This window comes from Mesoplodon mirus, assembly GCF_964341445.2.
Source record: "Mesoplodon mirus genome assembly, chromosome: 5".
Lineage (NCBI taxonomy): Eukaryota > Metazoa > Chordata > Mammalia > Artiodactyla > Ziphiidae > Mesoplodon > Mesoplodon mirus.
In genome coordinates, this window is record NC_138980.1 from 128,210,020 (window position 1) to 128,227,533 (window position 17,514).

At 41.0% G+C, this 17,514-nt stretch overlaps 1 protein-coding gene across 4 annotated transcripts in view; it reads right to left on the reverse strand.

Annotated features, from left to right (window-relative positions):
* Window positions 1–1,015: 1,015 nt before the first annotated feature.
* Window positions 1,016–17,514, reverse strand: part of MCCC2 (methylcrotonyl-CoA carboxylase subunit 2) — a 61,490-nt gene continuing 44,991 nt past the window's right edge. For 2 of the 4 annotated variants that reach the window (XM_082622820.1, XM_082622818.1), the window contains 6 exons: window positions 16,210–16,286; window positions 13,310–13,376; window positions 9,526–9,682; window positions 8,528–8,642; window positions 6,593–6,678; window positions 1,016–3,885 (listed from right to left, as the gene is read on the reverse strand). In XM_082622820.1, coding sequence (XP_082478946.1) covers window positions 3,768–3,885; window positions 6,593–6,678; window positions 8,528–8,642; window positions 9,526–9,682; window positions 13,310–13,376; window positions 16,210–16,286 — 620 coding nt within the window. In that variant the 3' untranslated portion in view covers window positions 1,016–3,767. Of the gene's footprint in view, window positions 3,886–6,592; window positions 6,679–8,527; window positions 8,643–9,525; window positions 9,683–13,309; window positions 13,377–16,205; window positions 16,287–17,514 lie in introns of all 4 variants that reach the window. The other 2 variants (XM_082622821.1, XM_082622819.1) reach the window with 1 other exon arrangement.

Below are 17,514 nucleotides of genomic sequence, written 5' to 3' on the forward strand. Positions count from 1 at the left end.
AATGTTATAAATGTTTTTTATCAGATAAAACATACAAAATAATTTAATTAAGTGTGGTGCCAGTGATGACCGTGATTTTTCCTAAAGAGAGAAAGGTAAAAACACTCCTAAAATATCCATGAATCTTTGACTTGTGAATGGCTCCTACCCATGGAATACCAACTAGTCTTGATAAAAAATCATTTTGTTTTCTGACCTGGTTGTAAATGTTAACCGAAATTTTAATATAATTTACTATTTAAAAATACTCACTGTGTTCCTTTATTGGTTGGCAAACTAGCCGCCATATGCGCAGGGCCAGGAAAGCTGAGGAAAGAGGGAGTCGCCCCGGATTGGGAGGTGGCAGTTTAATACGCCAGGGAACTCACAAACGAGGCTTGGCGCTGGCAGCCGCAAGACGAGGGGCTCTCCGCGCCCGCCAGCCAGAATCTTCAAAGTTTATACAGAGGCCTTATCGGGATTTAGTCACGTATTTAGTCCAGGTGGTCTCAGCAACACCTTACTCTCTCAAGGCTTCATCCTGCAAGCTATGGGGATGGTAGGCCGTAGCGGGGACAGGTGGGGGAGGGAAGCCAATGATTGATTGGCTGGTTCCGGGTCAGGGGTCATCTAGTGGGTCAGGGGTCAACTGGCGGTCACCCTCCTCAAACATTCTTCTGAAAATGCAACTTACACCTGAATTGTGATCTTCTATCGATATACTTCTCAAAAAACTAAACTGACTTCCTCTTTTTTTTTGCGGTACGTGGGCCTCTCACTGCTGTGGCCTCTCCCGTTGCGGAGCACAGGCTCCGGACGCGCAGGCTCAGCGGCCATGGCTCACGGGCCCAGTCGCTCCGCGGCATGTGGGATCCTCCCGGACCGGGGCACGAACCCGCGTCCCCTGCATCGGCAGGCGGACTCTCAACCACTGCACCAACCAGGGAAGCCCTAAATTGACTTCTGATACACACTGCAGGCTAAACTGAACATCACACGCAAATGTTTGAAATATTAATTTTATTAGGAAAGCATTTGATAGTTGTTTTAGATCATATAATCAATCACTTTATTTTAAAATGATGTGGCCTGAGGATACAATTAAAATATGGACTTTTCATTCATTCAACAAGTATTTGAGCATCTACAAGTGCCAGGCATTGGAGATACAGGCCAAACAGGAGGATCCCTGCTCCCACAGAGCTTACATTCTAACAGGAGGGCAATATTAAAGAAATGTTTATACTTCTTATAAACATATAAGACAGAGGAAGTGACAGAGGAAGAAGATGGTGCGCTACAAGAGCACACAACAGGTGTCTAACCCAGCCCAGGGAAATCACAGAGACAAAAGATAGGTGTTTAAGTAGAAGGGAGAAGAGAACAGTTCAGGCACAGGGAACTTTGTAGACTCTAAGGGGGCAAGGACGTCGTAGGCTTAAGGAACTGGAAGAAGTCTAGAATGGGTGGAGCACCCAGTGTGAAAAGAGGAGTCAGGGAGATGAGACTGAAGAGCTGAGGATCAAGATCCATGGAGGCCATTAGGGGTTTGGCACTTCAGGGAACCAGTGAAAGAAGGAAGGAAGGAAGCAGCATGACAGATGTGCACCTTAGAATGGCCATTCTAATTCCAGAGTGATGGAGAGATTGGACAAGGTAAGACTGGATGCAGGTAGACCCCTTCTAAGGCCTGCATAAAAGACAAAAATGGTAGCGGAATTCAAGAGACAGTTAGGAGGCAAAATCAACAGAACTTGATGATTGAGTCTGAGGTTCCTTAGACCTGTTAGATAGACAGGTCTGGAGCTCAGGGGAGAACTATGTTAAGAACTGTCAAGACAGGAATCATCCCCATTTAGATGGCAACTAAAACCATAAGAAGGGCTGAAATGGCCTAGCGAGAATAAATCAAGCCATGTAAAACACATACATTCAAGAATGAGGAGGGGGCTTCCCTGGTGGCGCAGTGGTTGAGAGTCTGCCTGCCGATGCAGGGGACGCGGGTTTGTGTCCCAGTCCGGGAGGATCCCACATGCCGCGGAGTGGCTGGGCCCGTGAGCCATGGCCGCTGAGCCTGCGTGTCCGGAGCCTGTGCTCCACAGAGGGAGAGGCCACAACAGTGAGAGGCCCGCATACCACAAAAAAAAAAAAAAAAAAATGAGGAGGAATAAAATTCAGCCATAAAAAAGCATGAAATCTTGCCATTTGCAACAGCACGGATGGACCTTGAGGTCACTATGTTAAGTGAAGTAAGTCAGACAGAGAAAGACAAACACCATAAGATCTCACTTATATGTGGAATCTAAAAAACAAAACAAAGCAAAACAGAAAACGAAGCTTATAGATACAAAGAACAGATTGGTGTTTGCCAGAAAGGAGGGGGCGTGGGGTGGACAGAATGAGTGTAGGGGGTCAAGAGGTACAAGCTTCCGGCTACAAAATAACTAAGTCCTGGGAATGGAACGTACAGCATGCTGACTATAGTTAATACTGTACTGCATATCTGAAAGTTGCTAAGCGAGTACATCTTAAAAAAGTCCTCATCACAGGAAAAAAAAAGAAAAAAGTCTGTCACTGTGCTTGATGATGGATGGTAACTAGACTTATTTTCGTGATCATCTGCAGTGTATATAAATATTGAATCATTATGTTGTACACCTGAAACTAATATAATGTTATATTCAATTATATCTCAATTTAAAAAAAAAAGAAAAAAGGAAATGTGCCAGCGGCAGGGAGAAGAGAGAATGGGGAGTTATTGTTTAATAATAGAGTTTCAATTTGGGATGATGAAAAGTTCTGGAGATGGATGGTGGCAATGTAAATGTACTTAATGTCACAGAACTGCACACAAAAAAGTGGTTAAAATGGTACGCTTTATGTTATGTATATTTTACCACAATTATTATTTTAATAAGAACAATTAAACAATAAGGAGATACTTTTGTGCTATTTGTATCTTTCAGAATAAGAATGCATTCACATATGACTAATGAAAAATCAAGACAAATGGTAAAGGGAAGGAGGAATGAGCAGAGGAAGTGGGGCCTGCAAAGGAAACTGAACAAGAATGGCCACAGAGGCTGGCGGAAAACCTAGAGTGTTACAGCAATGGAAGCTAAGGACAGAATTTCTAGGAGGAAGTGTTTGACTGATTTGAATGCCCCAGAGGATTAAATCAGGTAAAATCGGAAAAGGACCCACTGGTTTCAGGTACATGGAGGTTAGTGGTGACCTTGGAGAGGGCTGTTGGCAGTAGAAGCCAGAAAACGAGAGGGTGAGGAGAGAACGGGTAGGAAACAGAGCCCAGAGTGCAGACAAGAAGTCTGACAACTATGGAGAGGAGGACGGTGGTGGCTGGAGGGAAAAGTAACAGATGTTTATTTTTAAAAGTACATTAAAATATCACCATGCATAATCTGCAAAGCAATCAGTTCAGTGGAAATACAACTTTATGTTAAAAATCTCAACAATACCTGGAATTTACAGATTACAGAACTTTTCATAGTACTTATGGCTTAGAAAGGATAACTCTAAGTTATTCTCTTCCTTTTCAGGGTGGTAAAGCTGAGCCATAGAAAAATTTCTCTAAGAGAATTTACAAGGAATTGAGCTGCATCAAATAAATATCTTCACTGATTCGTTTTTTAAAGGTAGAAAAGTATAATGCACTGTGTTAAGAAAACAATTTTACTGTAATAGCCACATATTGAAAAAGTCTAAAAATTTAAGGCTACTAATTTATTAATTTTTGGTACATGTCCAATGGAAGATGCTTTATATTCCAATTACATCCTCAAGATACCGAAGTTAGTCTTCTGGATGGGTGCGTTGAGGGCTGCACTAAGACTGAGACCCAGGACCAGCCTGGTGTCCACTGGATCGATAATCCCATCATCCCACAGCCTGATAAAAGAACAAAAACACAGTGATTAGGAGTCCACCACCAAACCACCAGTTATACACCCTATGCCCAAAAGTGCCCAGGAGGTTTTCCTTCAGGTAATATGTGGAACTACTGATTAGCTACTATAATCTCACAATGGAAACAATGTTCAAGAGGGGAATAAAGAGAGAAAGAAAAATAACATGACTCTTACACAGCTTTAGGAACAGCTTACTACAAGGAACTTCAAAATAAACCCTGGTTTTATTTATTTCAGGAAAAACCTTCCTGTCCCTCCACTGCCCACACAAACATACAAGTCAAGTTGATATATTACTGTTATTATTATGAAGAGTCACATAAACCAAGGTAACAGTCTCCAACCAAAGTCCCTACTAGAAAAGGTATATTCCCCCAAACTCCCAAACTCTTAAGAAACTATGAAAATTACTGAATAGACTTCAGTACATTTTATTAATAAAATAAATACCTTCATATGTAGTTCTTTATTTTTTGCTACAATAAGAAAAACAAGTAATGGCTTTAAACTACTTTCAGAAGAAACTCAAGTAGAAATCTTAGTTTGCTTTTCATGGACAACCTCACATTTATAAAAAAAAAAATGAGTAAGAAATATTGTTTTTTAAAGGTCATTAGTGGGTGGCAGTTTTGCTTTCTTTAAACAAACTGCCTTCAGTATCTGGACATAGCATCAATTATTAAACCATACTTACATCAACAGACCATGAATGAAATCATTGCTCGTAAAATATTCATAATAGGGCTCTTAAAGTATCAACAGCCAAAAAAAAAAAAATATTACTCTTGTAGTTTGTAACCCGGTCAATTGATTACACTCCCTTCTGAAGCCTACAGCAGAGTAATATAGCAAGCACGATGGTGCCGGGGCTGTTCCAGGTAAGAGGCCCTAATCAAATGTCTGGAAAAGTTTGATTATAAAAACAACTGAGCAGAAGAAAATTGGCATGCTGCACATGTAACATGTAAGGATTAAGAAAAACATAGGAGGCTACAGTACTGTACAGATGATGACAGAGCTCTCCGAAAAGACAGGTCTAGCCGTGTTAAAGCCTAAACAGACCACAGAATTTTATTGTTAAGCTGAGATTTATGAAACCAAAGGAAGGTGCCATAAACTGGCTTGAAAATCCTTTCATCTTTGAAACAAAGTTGGTGTCTCCATGCCACCAACTGTTTCAACAGAAGGGCTAAACATCTATAAATTAAAAGAAAAACCTTGTTGTTTTTCAATATTAATTTCCAAAGATAAGTCTATCTGGGCCATATGCTCTCCTGTCTTGAATATAATCCACTAAAAACAATAATAATCTAAGTATGAAAATAATAAAGGATTCAGTCTTTCTTAAGAGGTGACTTAGCCAGGGCTGAAAAACAAATTAATGGTTCACACAAAATATGCTATTTTTCAAAGTTTAATACTCTAACTGTCCTTGTGAATTTCAAAGTCTAATGTAAAAACAAACAAAAAACTATAGGTGAGCTTACAATGTATATTTTCTCTTTAACCTTTTATATGATTTTCTATTTCCTCTTTGCTTCTACTGGCTACTACGTAAGCCTATTTAAGTGATGGTAAAAAGAATGTTTATTTCTTAAATTAAACACTACAAAATATTTTGTTCTTAATTAAGAGAATCAATGACCTGCCACAGCAAAATATACCTGTACATTTGCTTGCAGAAACACATTAACAAGAAGAGAAACATGCTTTTCAAAAATCCCAAATGGTATTAATTGAATTTTGAAACTAATTATGCTCTGAGAAATAAACATGTTCAATCTTTCCTGCCCCTCAACATCAGGAGCAGTGCCTGCCACAAAAGATGCATTTGAGGAACTGACATGGATTTTAACTTTTGATTTTCTTTTCCCCCTCCTCTCCAGTCTGCCTTCACAATAAATGGCATAAATCACAGCATAACCCAATTTTTAAAGGACACAAATAGTTATTTTCTTTTTTCCATCTGCCCAAGGGATAAAAGAAAAACAAGAAGCTTCAATTATTCTTCAGAATGTAGAACACTGAAGTTGTTGAAAAAAGAGGTATGAAAGCACACGCATGTCTCCAACGGGGACAGCTGTGATAATTTATTACCTCATTTAAGTGGTGTAAGAAACAAACAGAATAAGAGCTGCCATGGTGTGTGAGGTAGTTGCTTAGTGTTGACATGTGGACCCTGGCTATGAATAATCACCTTCTGAATGCACAAGCTCACTTGTTAACAAGTGTCAGTAAGTGTTCAACCATTTTCATCTTTAAATGGGGTAAAAACAAAATAATCAGAGAGGGGGATGACAGGAACCCATTACTGCAGAACTAATTCCTGAAAGTGATACAGCCAGGACTATAATTCTCAACTTCCCAGCCCCAGTGCGGTCCACCTCTGGCCACAGTGCTCCTGCAGGCCTTGGACCACTTCAACTAGGAGCGGGATAAGGGAAGAGGGGTGGAGAGTGGCAGAATCAGACCAATAGTGATGGATCCAAAGCCCAGCCCGGGAGAAGGAGCGGCATTTCAGCAGTAAGCATTCCCATTATAGAAACAACAGTAAAAAATTGTGTCCAAATGTTATTTTTTGGTTCCCGTGAGGGTTGGATCATGCCAACTGCTCAGATCTCTGTAAAACTGCTGCCCTGACTGCCAAGATGTGCCCATCAAGGAGTCAGTTATTCTCTGGCTCTCACCTTGCACTGGAATAGTAAGGGTTTCCTTCCTCTTCAAACCTCTTAATGATGGGCTCTTTTAAAGTTGCTTCATCAGCACTGGAGAACTGAAAGAAAAGGGACAATGAGTAAGTCCACTGCAGGGGAACAACAGATCCACTCAAGAGAACCTCAAGAAAAAAGGGGCAACAGATTTCATGAACGATAATGTTACAGCCAACATCTGCACATTGATGTATAGATTACATGTGATGCTTTAACATACATGATCTCACCTGAGACATGAGTATCAAATTAGTGCACTGTTATATCTCCCTTATCAGAGCCAATGTCCTGAGGCTGTTTAATGTCAGGTCAAAACCAAAGGTATCACATACTCCAGCAGGGTATAGCAATGGATGTGAATTATACAATATAACAAAGGGCTATATTACATCTTGCAGTTTCTGTATAAGGAGGTGGAAAAGTAGGATATTTTCATTCAAAATACTTAAAATTTTAAACATTTTAAAGCTTAAAGGGATAAAACAATAGGCTCATTTTAAATAACCTCTTCAATTTCCCAGATGGCTGAGAGAGATTTTTCCCTAATTAAAAATTTAATGGCTTGCCCATCCGTATTGCCAGAAACAAGTGATAATTCAGATGTCAAAATCTTTATGCAAACTAATTTTGAAATCCTGAAAAGTATTTTCAACTTAAAAAATATTCCACACCAAAAACCAAGTGATTTTTTTTCAAATTAATCCAACCTTTTATGTACTTTCATCGTTTAATATCATTTGTAGGTCCAGAATTTGGAGGGAGAACCACTAAAATCCTATACTTTCCTTTCACATATAAAAATAGATGAATTCATATATCTGTATATCAAATTAATCAAAGCACAACTATTTAATAAGATATCGCCATGCTGGGCTAGAATTTAAGACAAGCTTTCAAAATATCAGGTAGAATTTCATACCCCCACTCCCCACTACATACACACAAAAGTAAAACTTTCCTTTTGCTTGGATACTAGTTAGTACTAAAGTGCATCTGAAACTTCAACTTAAGTCTGCAGAGTTACTGTTGCTTAGAAAAGATAGCTGGGGATGTGAGGCATGAATGAGATGCATTCAGGGAGGCAGGAACCACCCTCTGGCTTTATATTATCCCCACGCCACAAACTAGGCGGTTGACCAGATGATCAATCTCTAAATGGCAGAAGTGAGAGCCTGAGAAGGCAGGGCCTCCTCCACATTATGCCTTGTTACGATGAAAGAGTGCACCCAAGCAACTTTAGGAACGTGCACCGATCATTTCATAGGCCTGCTGTTTACATAAAATAGTTGTAAGTTATAATAAAATGTAATGCAAAATTTCAGATGAATCTCTAACAGAGACGCAAACAAAAGAATCCATCTCAAAAGCAGCTATTTGCTGATTTGCTTTTCATTAAGCTTCCAGTGCCCTTTCCCTCCTTCTTCATTGATACTTTCACAGTATAATAATGGTATTCAATTCTCATTCCACAACGGGGCCCTCCCACTAGAGGTATCCTTAACAACAATCTAAAAGTAAAATAGGAAACACAAAATTCTGCTGCTTTAGGTCATAAAATCAAAGCCATTAAGTCAGATTTATTTAAATCTCACTAACTGCAAATGACGAAGAATCAAACATCTTTATGCCTCAGGCACCCAGAGACAAAAGAGCTTGTTAAGTGTTTTCTTGGAGATTCTGAAAAGTTTGTAAATTACCACAAGAAGGTACTTCAAAGTGAAATGGCTCTAAAAAGAGAGATGGAGAATGTGTAAGTCTAAAACAATTTCCAGGTCAGCTACTTCTAGATAAAGCCAGGCCCTGAATGTTGGAATCCTAGCCACAAACTTGGAGGGGTTTTGGGTATGCTGCTCCCTGGCTCCACAGTGTTCTGGTGAAAGTCAAACCTGGAGACAAAGAAACAGCATTTACCTGTTTCCCTTCCCGTGCTCTTTGGTCCTTTGCTACTGTTGCTAGCACATTAGCTGCCTGCTCTCCTCCCATCACTGAGATGCGAGCATTTGGCCACAGGTAGAGAAATCTTGGGCTATGGGGGGAAAAAGGAAAGAATGACCAAATGAATTCACTGTACTACACAGAGATTTTCAGAGGCCCATGTTTACCTTTTAAATCAGTGGTGGTTCATTCTGGCTGTGCATTACAATTATCTGGGGATTAAAAAAAAAAACAATGCCTAGAACCCACCCCAGAGTAATCTCCAGCAGTGGGGCTTCAGCATGGTAGAATTTTTAAGTTCTCCAGGTGATTCTGATGTCTGTTTTGATATACAGTATTTTTCCATTTCATCCAAATTTACTGGGCAAAGAAGTATTCAAAATATCCTATTATGTGCAGTTATGTGCTGTTTTCCATTCCTAAAATTAGTGATATGTGCCTTCTCCCTTTATTTTTTAGTTTTAACAGGGGATTCTCAAGTTTGTTAACCCTTTTAAACAAAGCAACTTTGGGCTTTCCTGATTCTTCTATCATTATAATGTTTGTACTTTATTATGTCCTGTTTTTATTTTTCTTGCTTTAATATGCTGCTCTTCTTTGAACCTCTTCAGCTGGCTGCTCCGCTCACTGATTTCCAGCCTTACTTCTCTTCCAGTATATAATATATAATTAAGTCCACACCTGTCTCAAAGCAAGACTTTAGACACATCACACAAGTTATGACGTAGTATTTTCATTATCAGCCATTTCAAAATATGTCCTGATTCCCACTGTGGATTTCTTCCAAGTGGTACTTTTAGCATTAAATTTCATTTCACCCCTCCAGATGATACAAATTATGGTATAACTGATTAAGATTTGTAAATGTCATTCTATATTTCAAATAGCCTTGAAATAAACTGGTAAACTGACCATTCATAATGATACTTGAAGTATGATACATTCTTTCAGAGAAAACCATGACAACCACCTACCTAAATGCTCTGCCACACATCCCATAGTTTCCAGCCCCGTAAGAGCCCCCGATGATGACAGTTATCTTCGGCACGTTGGCACAGGCTACGGCAGTCACCATCTTGGCGCCATCCTTGGCAATTCCTTCAGCTTCGTAGTCTCTACCAACCATAAATCCTGTGAAAAAGGAACAGAAAGAGAGCCTCAGGGTGATGAGATTAGTGTGCAGAAGTCATTTTCACCAAGGTACTAGAAGGACATCTTGTCAACCTTATATTTTACCACAGGCCTCTCACCCTAATAAAATATTTATATGTAAAATATGACCCCCACAAATTTGCATTAAAAGGTAAAATGAAATTTTCTCTAATCATTTAAAAAATTGTTTAAATGGTTCATCTGGATGCACACAGAGATCCTCAAACAAGATAAGAATGCAACATATCTTCCAGAAATTATCTCAGAACAATAGCTTGGTGATGAAAGAACAGGATATGGCAAGCTAAGGAAAAAGTACTAGGGCAAGCCCAACTGTGAGGGCTTTAGGATTCACTGACCTGGTTTAAAATACAGATTATTCCTTCTGAAGCACTGCTTTAAAACTTTGATGAAATAAAATTAATGTTTCATAGAGATGCTGAGTCCCTGTCAGCGACTCAATAGCAAGATAAAAGAATTCTCATTATAATTATAGGATCCTTCTACTTCTCCAAGCTCCCAGCTCTGCTGAAACCGGTCTGCAGCGTCACTGCGCTTTCCAGGCCTTGGGGTTCTTCCTCTTCACCTTATAAACGTTGCATCAGGCTTCATTTGTCTCCCTCCGCACCCACAGACTCACATGCCTACGTGGTGGTCGCTGTTCTTGCTTTGCAAATCTCCAGCAGTGGGTAATCCAATTCAATTAAACCATTTTTTATGGATCACCTGTACTTGCTGTGGATACAACAGTACTGATGTAACAAGCCCTGCCCCCACCAGGCACCATCTGTTTCCTCTGGTCACCTCCCTGCCCTCTGAACTGGGCCCTCAGAATAGCTCAGAGACTCCTTTATCTATTTTATCTCGACTCCCTGTAACATTCCCACAATAGCTATCTCAAATATCGACTCTCTTTAAAAGCCCTCACCCACCACCCACCACCCTATCACCCCACTGTGCCTCTAGTCCCGTGAGTGACTTTGCCTTGAAAAAGAAGACCGAGGCCATCTCACTTGGCTTTCTCTAACCCTTCTTTTTCTCACCATAAAGAACAACATAATCACGCTGCCTTTCTTCCTTTACTCTCATCTCTGTGGAAGAAATTAGAGTTACCCAAAGATTATCCCTGAGCCCTTTCTCTTCTCTCTGGGTGTTATCTATTCCCACAGCTTTAAACACCATCTCCATGTTCTAAGGATGTCTCCACGTTCGCCTCCAGCTAACACACCCCTTTGGTGCTCAACACTTCTCAACTGCCCACCATATATTTCCAAATGGATACATTTGAGGTCCCTCAAATGCAATGTTGCAAAACCAAACTCAAACTCTGCTCTCTGACCCCAACCCAGCAAAAAATAAAGCACAGCGAAAATGTAGGAATCTTCCAAGCACGCGGTTTAACTTACTGGTGGTTAATAAATCATGAGTCATTATTAGAAACAAGGTCTCTGGCCTAGTGAAGCTTCAGAGTACTTTTACCTGCCCTCTTAAAAAGTTTGCCACATAGGGCCCTCTCTGGCTGCCACCTGGATAGAACTCCTCTCAAGAGTCATCTAACCATGCAGAGGATACGGGTTCGTGCCCCGGTCCGGGAGGATCCCATATGCCGCGGAGCGGCTGGGCCCGTGAGCCATGGCCGCTGAGCCTGTGCATCCGGAGCCTGTGCTCCGCGACGGGAGAGGCCACAGCGGTGAGAGGCCCGCGTACCGCAAAAAAAAAAAAAAAGAGTCATCTAACCAGATATCTTAAACTTAAGAACAGCACCAGATGAAGATGTTTCAGCAACAGTGCTATGTAAAGCCCTGCTGACTGTCGAGGCCAAACTCCTTCTCAAAAAGGCATGCCTGATCCAAACAACTAATTAAGGACTTCTTCCTTTGAACCTGAGATAACCACACATGACTTAGAACAGTGGTCCCCAACATTTGTTGGCACCAGGGACCAGTTTCAAGGAAGACCATTTTTCCACGAGCAGGGTGGCGGCGGGCAGGGGGAAGGCTCAGGCAGTAATGAGCCATGGGGAGCAGCAGAGGAAGCTTCACTCCCTGGCCCACCTCTCACCTCCTGCTGTGCGGCCTGGTTCCTAACAGGCCGTGGATCAGTACCAGTCGGCGGCCCGGGGGTGGGAACTCCTGACTTAGAAGACTGGGGGAAACTTTTTTTTTTAGCTAATCAACATATCAGAGTGCCTCCTATCTGTCAGGCACCATGCAACACACAAAAAGTATAAATAGGAGAATCATAGAATGCCAGGAAGAAGAACTCTAGAACCCTAAGAGCCCTTAAAAATCATTTCACCTGCCATGTTAGGATCACCCATGGAACATGAAATCAGACAGTTGACATTGGTCTTATCATTCTTCGGAGTCAAAACACAGATCGTGGAACTTCCCTGGTGATCCAGTGGTAAAGAATCTGCCTTACAATGCAGGGGATGTGGGTTTGATCCCTGGTCACGGAACTAAGATACTACATGCCAGGGAAACTAAGCCCGTGCACCACAACTACTGAGCTCATGTGCCTCAACTAGAGAGCCTGCATGCTGCAAACTACAGAGCCCATGCACTCTGGAGCCCATGTGCCACAGAGCCTGCACGCCACAACTAGAGAGAGAAAACCCCCCGCCACAACTAGAGAGAAGTCCGCGCGCCGCAACGAAAGAGCCTGCATGCCACAACTAAGACCCGACGCAGCCAAAAATTAAATAAATAAATAAACAAACAAACAAACAAATAAATAAATAATCAAAAAAAAACACCTCAAATCCCAGACTTTCGTTCAGGATATGCATGTCCATTTAAGATGTTGCTTCAGGTAGAATTAACTGCACGATGAAAGATAAGGAAAAGGGAGGACCACAGCATGTACTTAAAATCCTTTATGGGGAACAAAGTACTGGGAAAGAGACCATGGGTCAGATAACACCCTCCAGCACTAATGAGAGTGTTACTGGCCGAGAACACTCTGCTGTTTTCTGGGTGGGTGGGTGCACATGTGCAGGAGTAAAGGAAGGCCACTCAAATGTTTGATACACTTGAAACTCAGAAATTGCTTCACTCAAAAACATGGATAAATTCCCCCAAATATTCAAGATTCTTGAAGTATTAACCTTTAAAGATAATCTAGAGAGAGCATGTCCAATAAAGCTTTCTGTTATAATGGAAGCATTCTATGTCTGCACTGTCCAATAAATGAGCCATACTGGACACTGCAGCTCTCGAATAAATGCACCCAAACTGGTTAAGCTATTTTCTTTTTCTTTTTTTTTTGGCTGCGCTGGGTCTTTGTTGCTGCGTGCAGGGTTTCTCTAATTGCTGAGAGCAGTGTCTACTCTTCGTTGCAGTGCATGGGTTTCTCATCGCGGTGGCTTCTCTTGTTGCGGAGCACGGGCTCTAGGTGCGCAGGCTTCAGTAGTTGCGGCATGGACTCAGTAGTTGTGGCTTGCAGGCTCTAGAGCACAGGCTCAGTAGTTGTGGTGCACGGGCTTAGCTGCTCTGTGGCATGTGGGATCTTCCCGGACCAGGGCTCGAACCCGTGTCCTCTGCATTGGCAGGCGGATTCTTAACCACTGCGTGGCCACCAGGGAAGTCCAAGCTATTTTCTTACCAGTAATGTTCTGAAGAAACAGCAGAGGGATATTCCTTTGGCAGCATAACTGGACAAAATGAGCTCCCTATAAGCAAATAAAATAAAAATCTTTTTAGTGGGAGGTTAACAAATTTAATCATCATTTACCTTGCAAACAACACACTTGGGTCAAAGAAAGAGTACCCCTTGCTTGGCTAGTCTGACCTTATAGTAACAGTAATAATAATACTACCATGGGGACCCACTGTCAATGAAACATGTGGTTACAATTTGCACTGTACTTGTTTTGCACAGGCACCTGTGTGATCACTGGCACATAACTGTAGGCCAACTCCTGTGTCAGAGATGAAGTCAACCACTAATATTCCAAACAGCAAGTGAAACTTCAGGAACAGAGAAGAAGGAATTGCTTGTCAATGAGAATTTCTGAGCCTCACCATAAGGCAATTCTCTGGTTCTCCACTTTAAAAAAGATAGAATGGGGCTTCCCTGGTGGCGCAGTGGTTGAGAGTCCGCCTGCCGATGCTAGGGGACATGGGTTCGTGCCCCGGTCTGGGAAGATCCCACATGCTGCGGAGCGGCTGGGCCCGTGAGCCATGGCCACTGAGCCTGCGCGTCCGGAGCCTGTGCTTCGCAACAGGAGAGGCCACAGTGGTGAGAGGCCCGCGTACCGCAAAAAAAAAAAAAAAAAAAAAGATAGAATGTAAACCCTTCTGGGATACCTACGTTTTGATGATCACTTGAAATTCTTTCATGCACCAAGATTATAGTGAAATATATCTTTCTTACCAACATACTTGAAATAAAGGGGATTTTTTTTTTTTTTTTGGCTGCGTTGGGTCTTCATTGCTGCGCGTGGGCTTTCTCTAGTTACGGCGAGCGAGGGTTACTCTTCGTTGTGGTGCACAAGCTTCTCATTGCAGTGGCTGCTCTTGTTGCAGAGCACAGGCTCTAGGTGTGTGAGCTTCAGTAGTTGTGGCTCGTGGGCTCTATAGCGCAGGCTCAGTAGTTGTGGCACACGTGCTTAGTTGTTCCATGGCATGTGGGATTTTCCCAGACCAGGACTCGAACCTGTGTCCCCTGCATTGGAAGGCAGATTCTTAACTACTGTGCCACCAGGGAAGCCCAAATGGGATTTTAGATGAGTGCTAGACACCTTTTAACCTTGAGTTTAGGAAATTAGTTATTTAATGACACAAAAATATAACTATTCCTTTCCCTATCTTCTAAAGATTATGTGAGTAAGAAAACACTTAAAGCTGTTTCCTTTATATTTTACTCTCTATTTGCAGATGCCTTTAACTTAGCCGGAAATGCCTTGGCAAGTACAAGATTGCAAAGCAACTGCTCAACCTCAAATACGAGAATGAGGAAATCACACAGACTTGTGGGGCTTACTTCAACAAATGAAATGTCAGACAGAGGCCAAACATAGCTCTCCTCCCGGATTTATCTGTGACAAGCCAACAAATAAAACAAGGCGGCGTTTGTTGGCCTCAGTCTGACATACCCTCTATTGAAATAAGTATATTATATAGTCATTAAAAGTCAGTGTATTAGGGGCTTCCCTGGTGGCTCAGTGGTTAAGAATCCGCCTGCCAATGCAGGGGACACGGGTTCGAGCCCTGGTCCGGGAAGATCCCACATGCCACGGTGCAAATAAGCCTGTGCGCCACAACAACTGAGTCTGCGCACTAGGGCCCACGAGCCACAACTACTGAAGTCCACACGCCTAGAGCCCGTGCTCCGCAACAAGAGAAGCCACCGCAATGAGAAGCCCGCACACCGCAACGAAGAGTAGCCCCCACTCACTGCAACTAGAGAAAGCCCGCACACAGCAACAAAGACCCAATGCAGCCAAAAATAAAGAAATTAATTTTTTTTTAAAGTCAGTGTATTAGAAATATTTAATATTTTGGAAACGCTCACTATACATACTATTAAGTGAAAACCAGCAAAACTTCTCTATATATGGCAAAACCAATTTTGTTTAAAAAAGAGGGGGAATAGAAAAAACTAAGGAACCATAATAACATGTTACTCAAGGTTATTTCTGGCATGAATGTAGGTGACTTCTATTTTCTTTATTTTTACTCTCTTATTTTCATCTTATAATCTCAGTGGGGGAACAATAATGAATAGCAAAATCCAGAAACTAACTTTACTAATAAAACATTCTGCCAAAGACAAATTCTTCCTAATTAGGGTAGGAAAGTGCTTAATTGCCTGTTACCTGCCTCAGTAAGAGAACTTTTACCTTGTTATTCACTCTATCATTTGAAGAGGAAAAACAGGGCTAAACTTTTTTATTTTCTTAAGAAAATATTTTATCAAATAAATACACGAATTACATTTATCCAAGTTTAGGTAAATCTGAGACAATGATGTATGAAATTGAATACTAAGCCAAAATATATTCATGAATTCCCTCTTTTAAAACCAGAGCTTCAGTAACAAGACTGACTATCTTTCCGTTTCCAAAAAGTGAAAATATAATCAAGTTAAACTGATTATGGGATAGAATAGAGCAGGTCATGTCTCAGAACCATATGAATAGTATGTTTGAACCCCTCGAATGCATGAAGTACTTTCAAGACAAGTATTCCTATATTCTTAGAAAATGTATACATCATCCACAGCAGTTATGATTCAAGTATTAAACGAACTTTCCTAAAACAAACATTTGTATTTTTAACAGTGCTCAAGACAGTTCATCATATTCACGTAAACCTCCCTAAAGCTGTTTCAAACATTTAACACACACACACATACATGTTCACACGTATAGGCACACAATGTTCTGTTTGCTAAGGCATCTGGCTAAATATTTTAAAGCTTTTATGCAATAATTTTCATTCATTACTTGATAATGTTTAAATTAAAACGAAAAACCTTGAAACATTTTTAACAGTACTTGCCTTTTTTGCAGATTCAGAAAAGAGAACTCCATTGTTTCCAACGATACCTATTGGGTATCCATATATTCTAGCAAATCCTCAAAAGAAAATTGAAAAAAAGATGTATGTATTTAAGAGGGCTTTTAATTCACAACGAACAGACATATTTATACATTGTTTAATTTCAAACCAATGTTTAAAATGTAGAGAGATTTCGTCTATGGTACAAAATAGCTCATGGCATAATTTATTTCTAAGGTACTGGAGTCTGGGTTTTTTGCTTTCTTGAAAGGGGTGTGTTACATATAAAGTTATCCACTTGTCTGACCAACCAGTTTGGTTAGATGATTGGATTAGTGTCATCCATTCATTCATGTAACATATATGAGTGCCTACTATGTACCAGACACAAAGGGTATTCTGATATAGAACAAATCAGAGACACAGATCCCTTTAAAGGTCAATGTTCAGAGCCATCGGCCAGTTTCAGGTGACTACTTGCCTTAAAACGCCTGAAGTAATGACAGGCCCTTGAAATAAAAGGGATAAACGCAGCAAAGACAAACTTTTTTAAAAAGCAGGAATGCAGTCAAGCCTGGTGGTAACCGAGTTCAAGGTAAGAAATCCAGTTAAGCTTAGAAGAAGAATAAATCACTACACTTTCGTTTTCTCTGTGTTTGCATCTTTTTCTTTCTCCTTTCCACAAGTTTTTTGTCTCACTATCACTTCCACTACCACTCTCCCCCCACACACACACACACGAGAAATAAGAGAGAAGAAAAAGGGGGAAGAAAACCCTGTTATTTTGTGAAGTAGACACTTTAGGTGATTCCAGGAGGCTATTTTGCAAATATGAAGAACGTGACTAGAGACTTTCCCGAGAGTGATTTTCAACAAACCTACTTGACTATAAATAGGTGTCAAATACTTGGAAGCCAAGTGTCAACAAACTGTGCTTGTGAGAGGGGTCACAGGAAGCTCAATGCCAAAGTTCCTGGACCCGGCTCTGTGTCCAAGCTCAAGCTTGGACAGGCTGCCACTAAGACCCCTGGCGTGGGCCGCCCCACACAAAGCAGGTACTCGAAGAATGAATGGATAAGAGAGAATGTCAACCTACTGACAAGCCAGAACACCGAATTTTTTAACTTATTTTTGTTCTTTACTCTGGTTTTGTCTTGATTTATTTTTTTAAATCCCTATGTTTATTTAATATGTTAAAATGAAACACTGATTTGCCGGTCACCTTGATTTCTCTTGGTCTTTCAGACCTAAAATCCCAGCCAAAACCCTAGGCTACACACCCTAAATGGCACTGCCACTTACAGA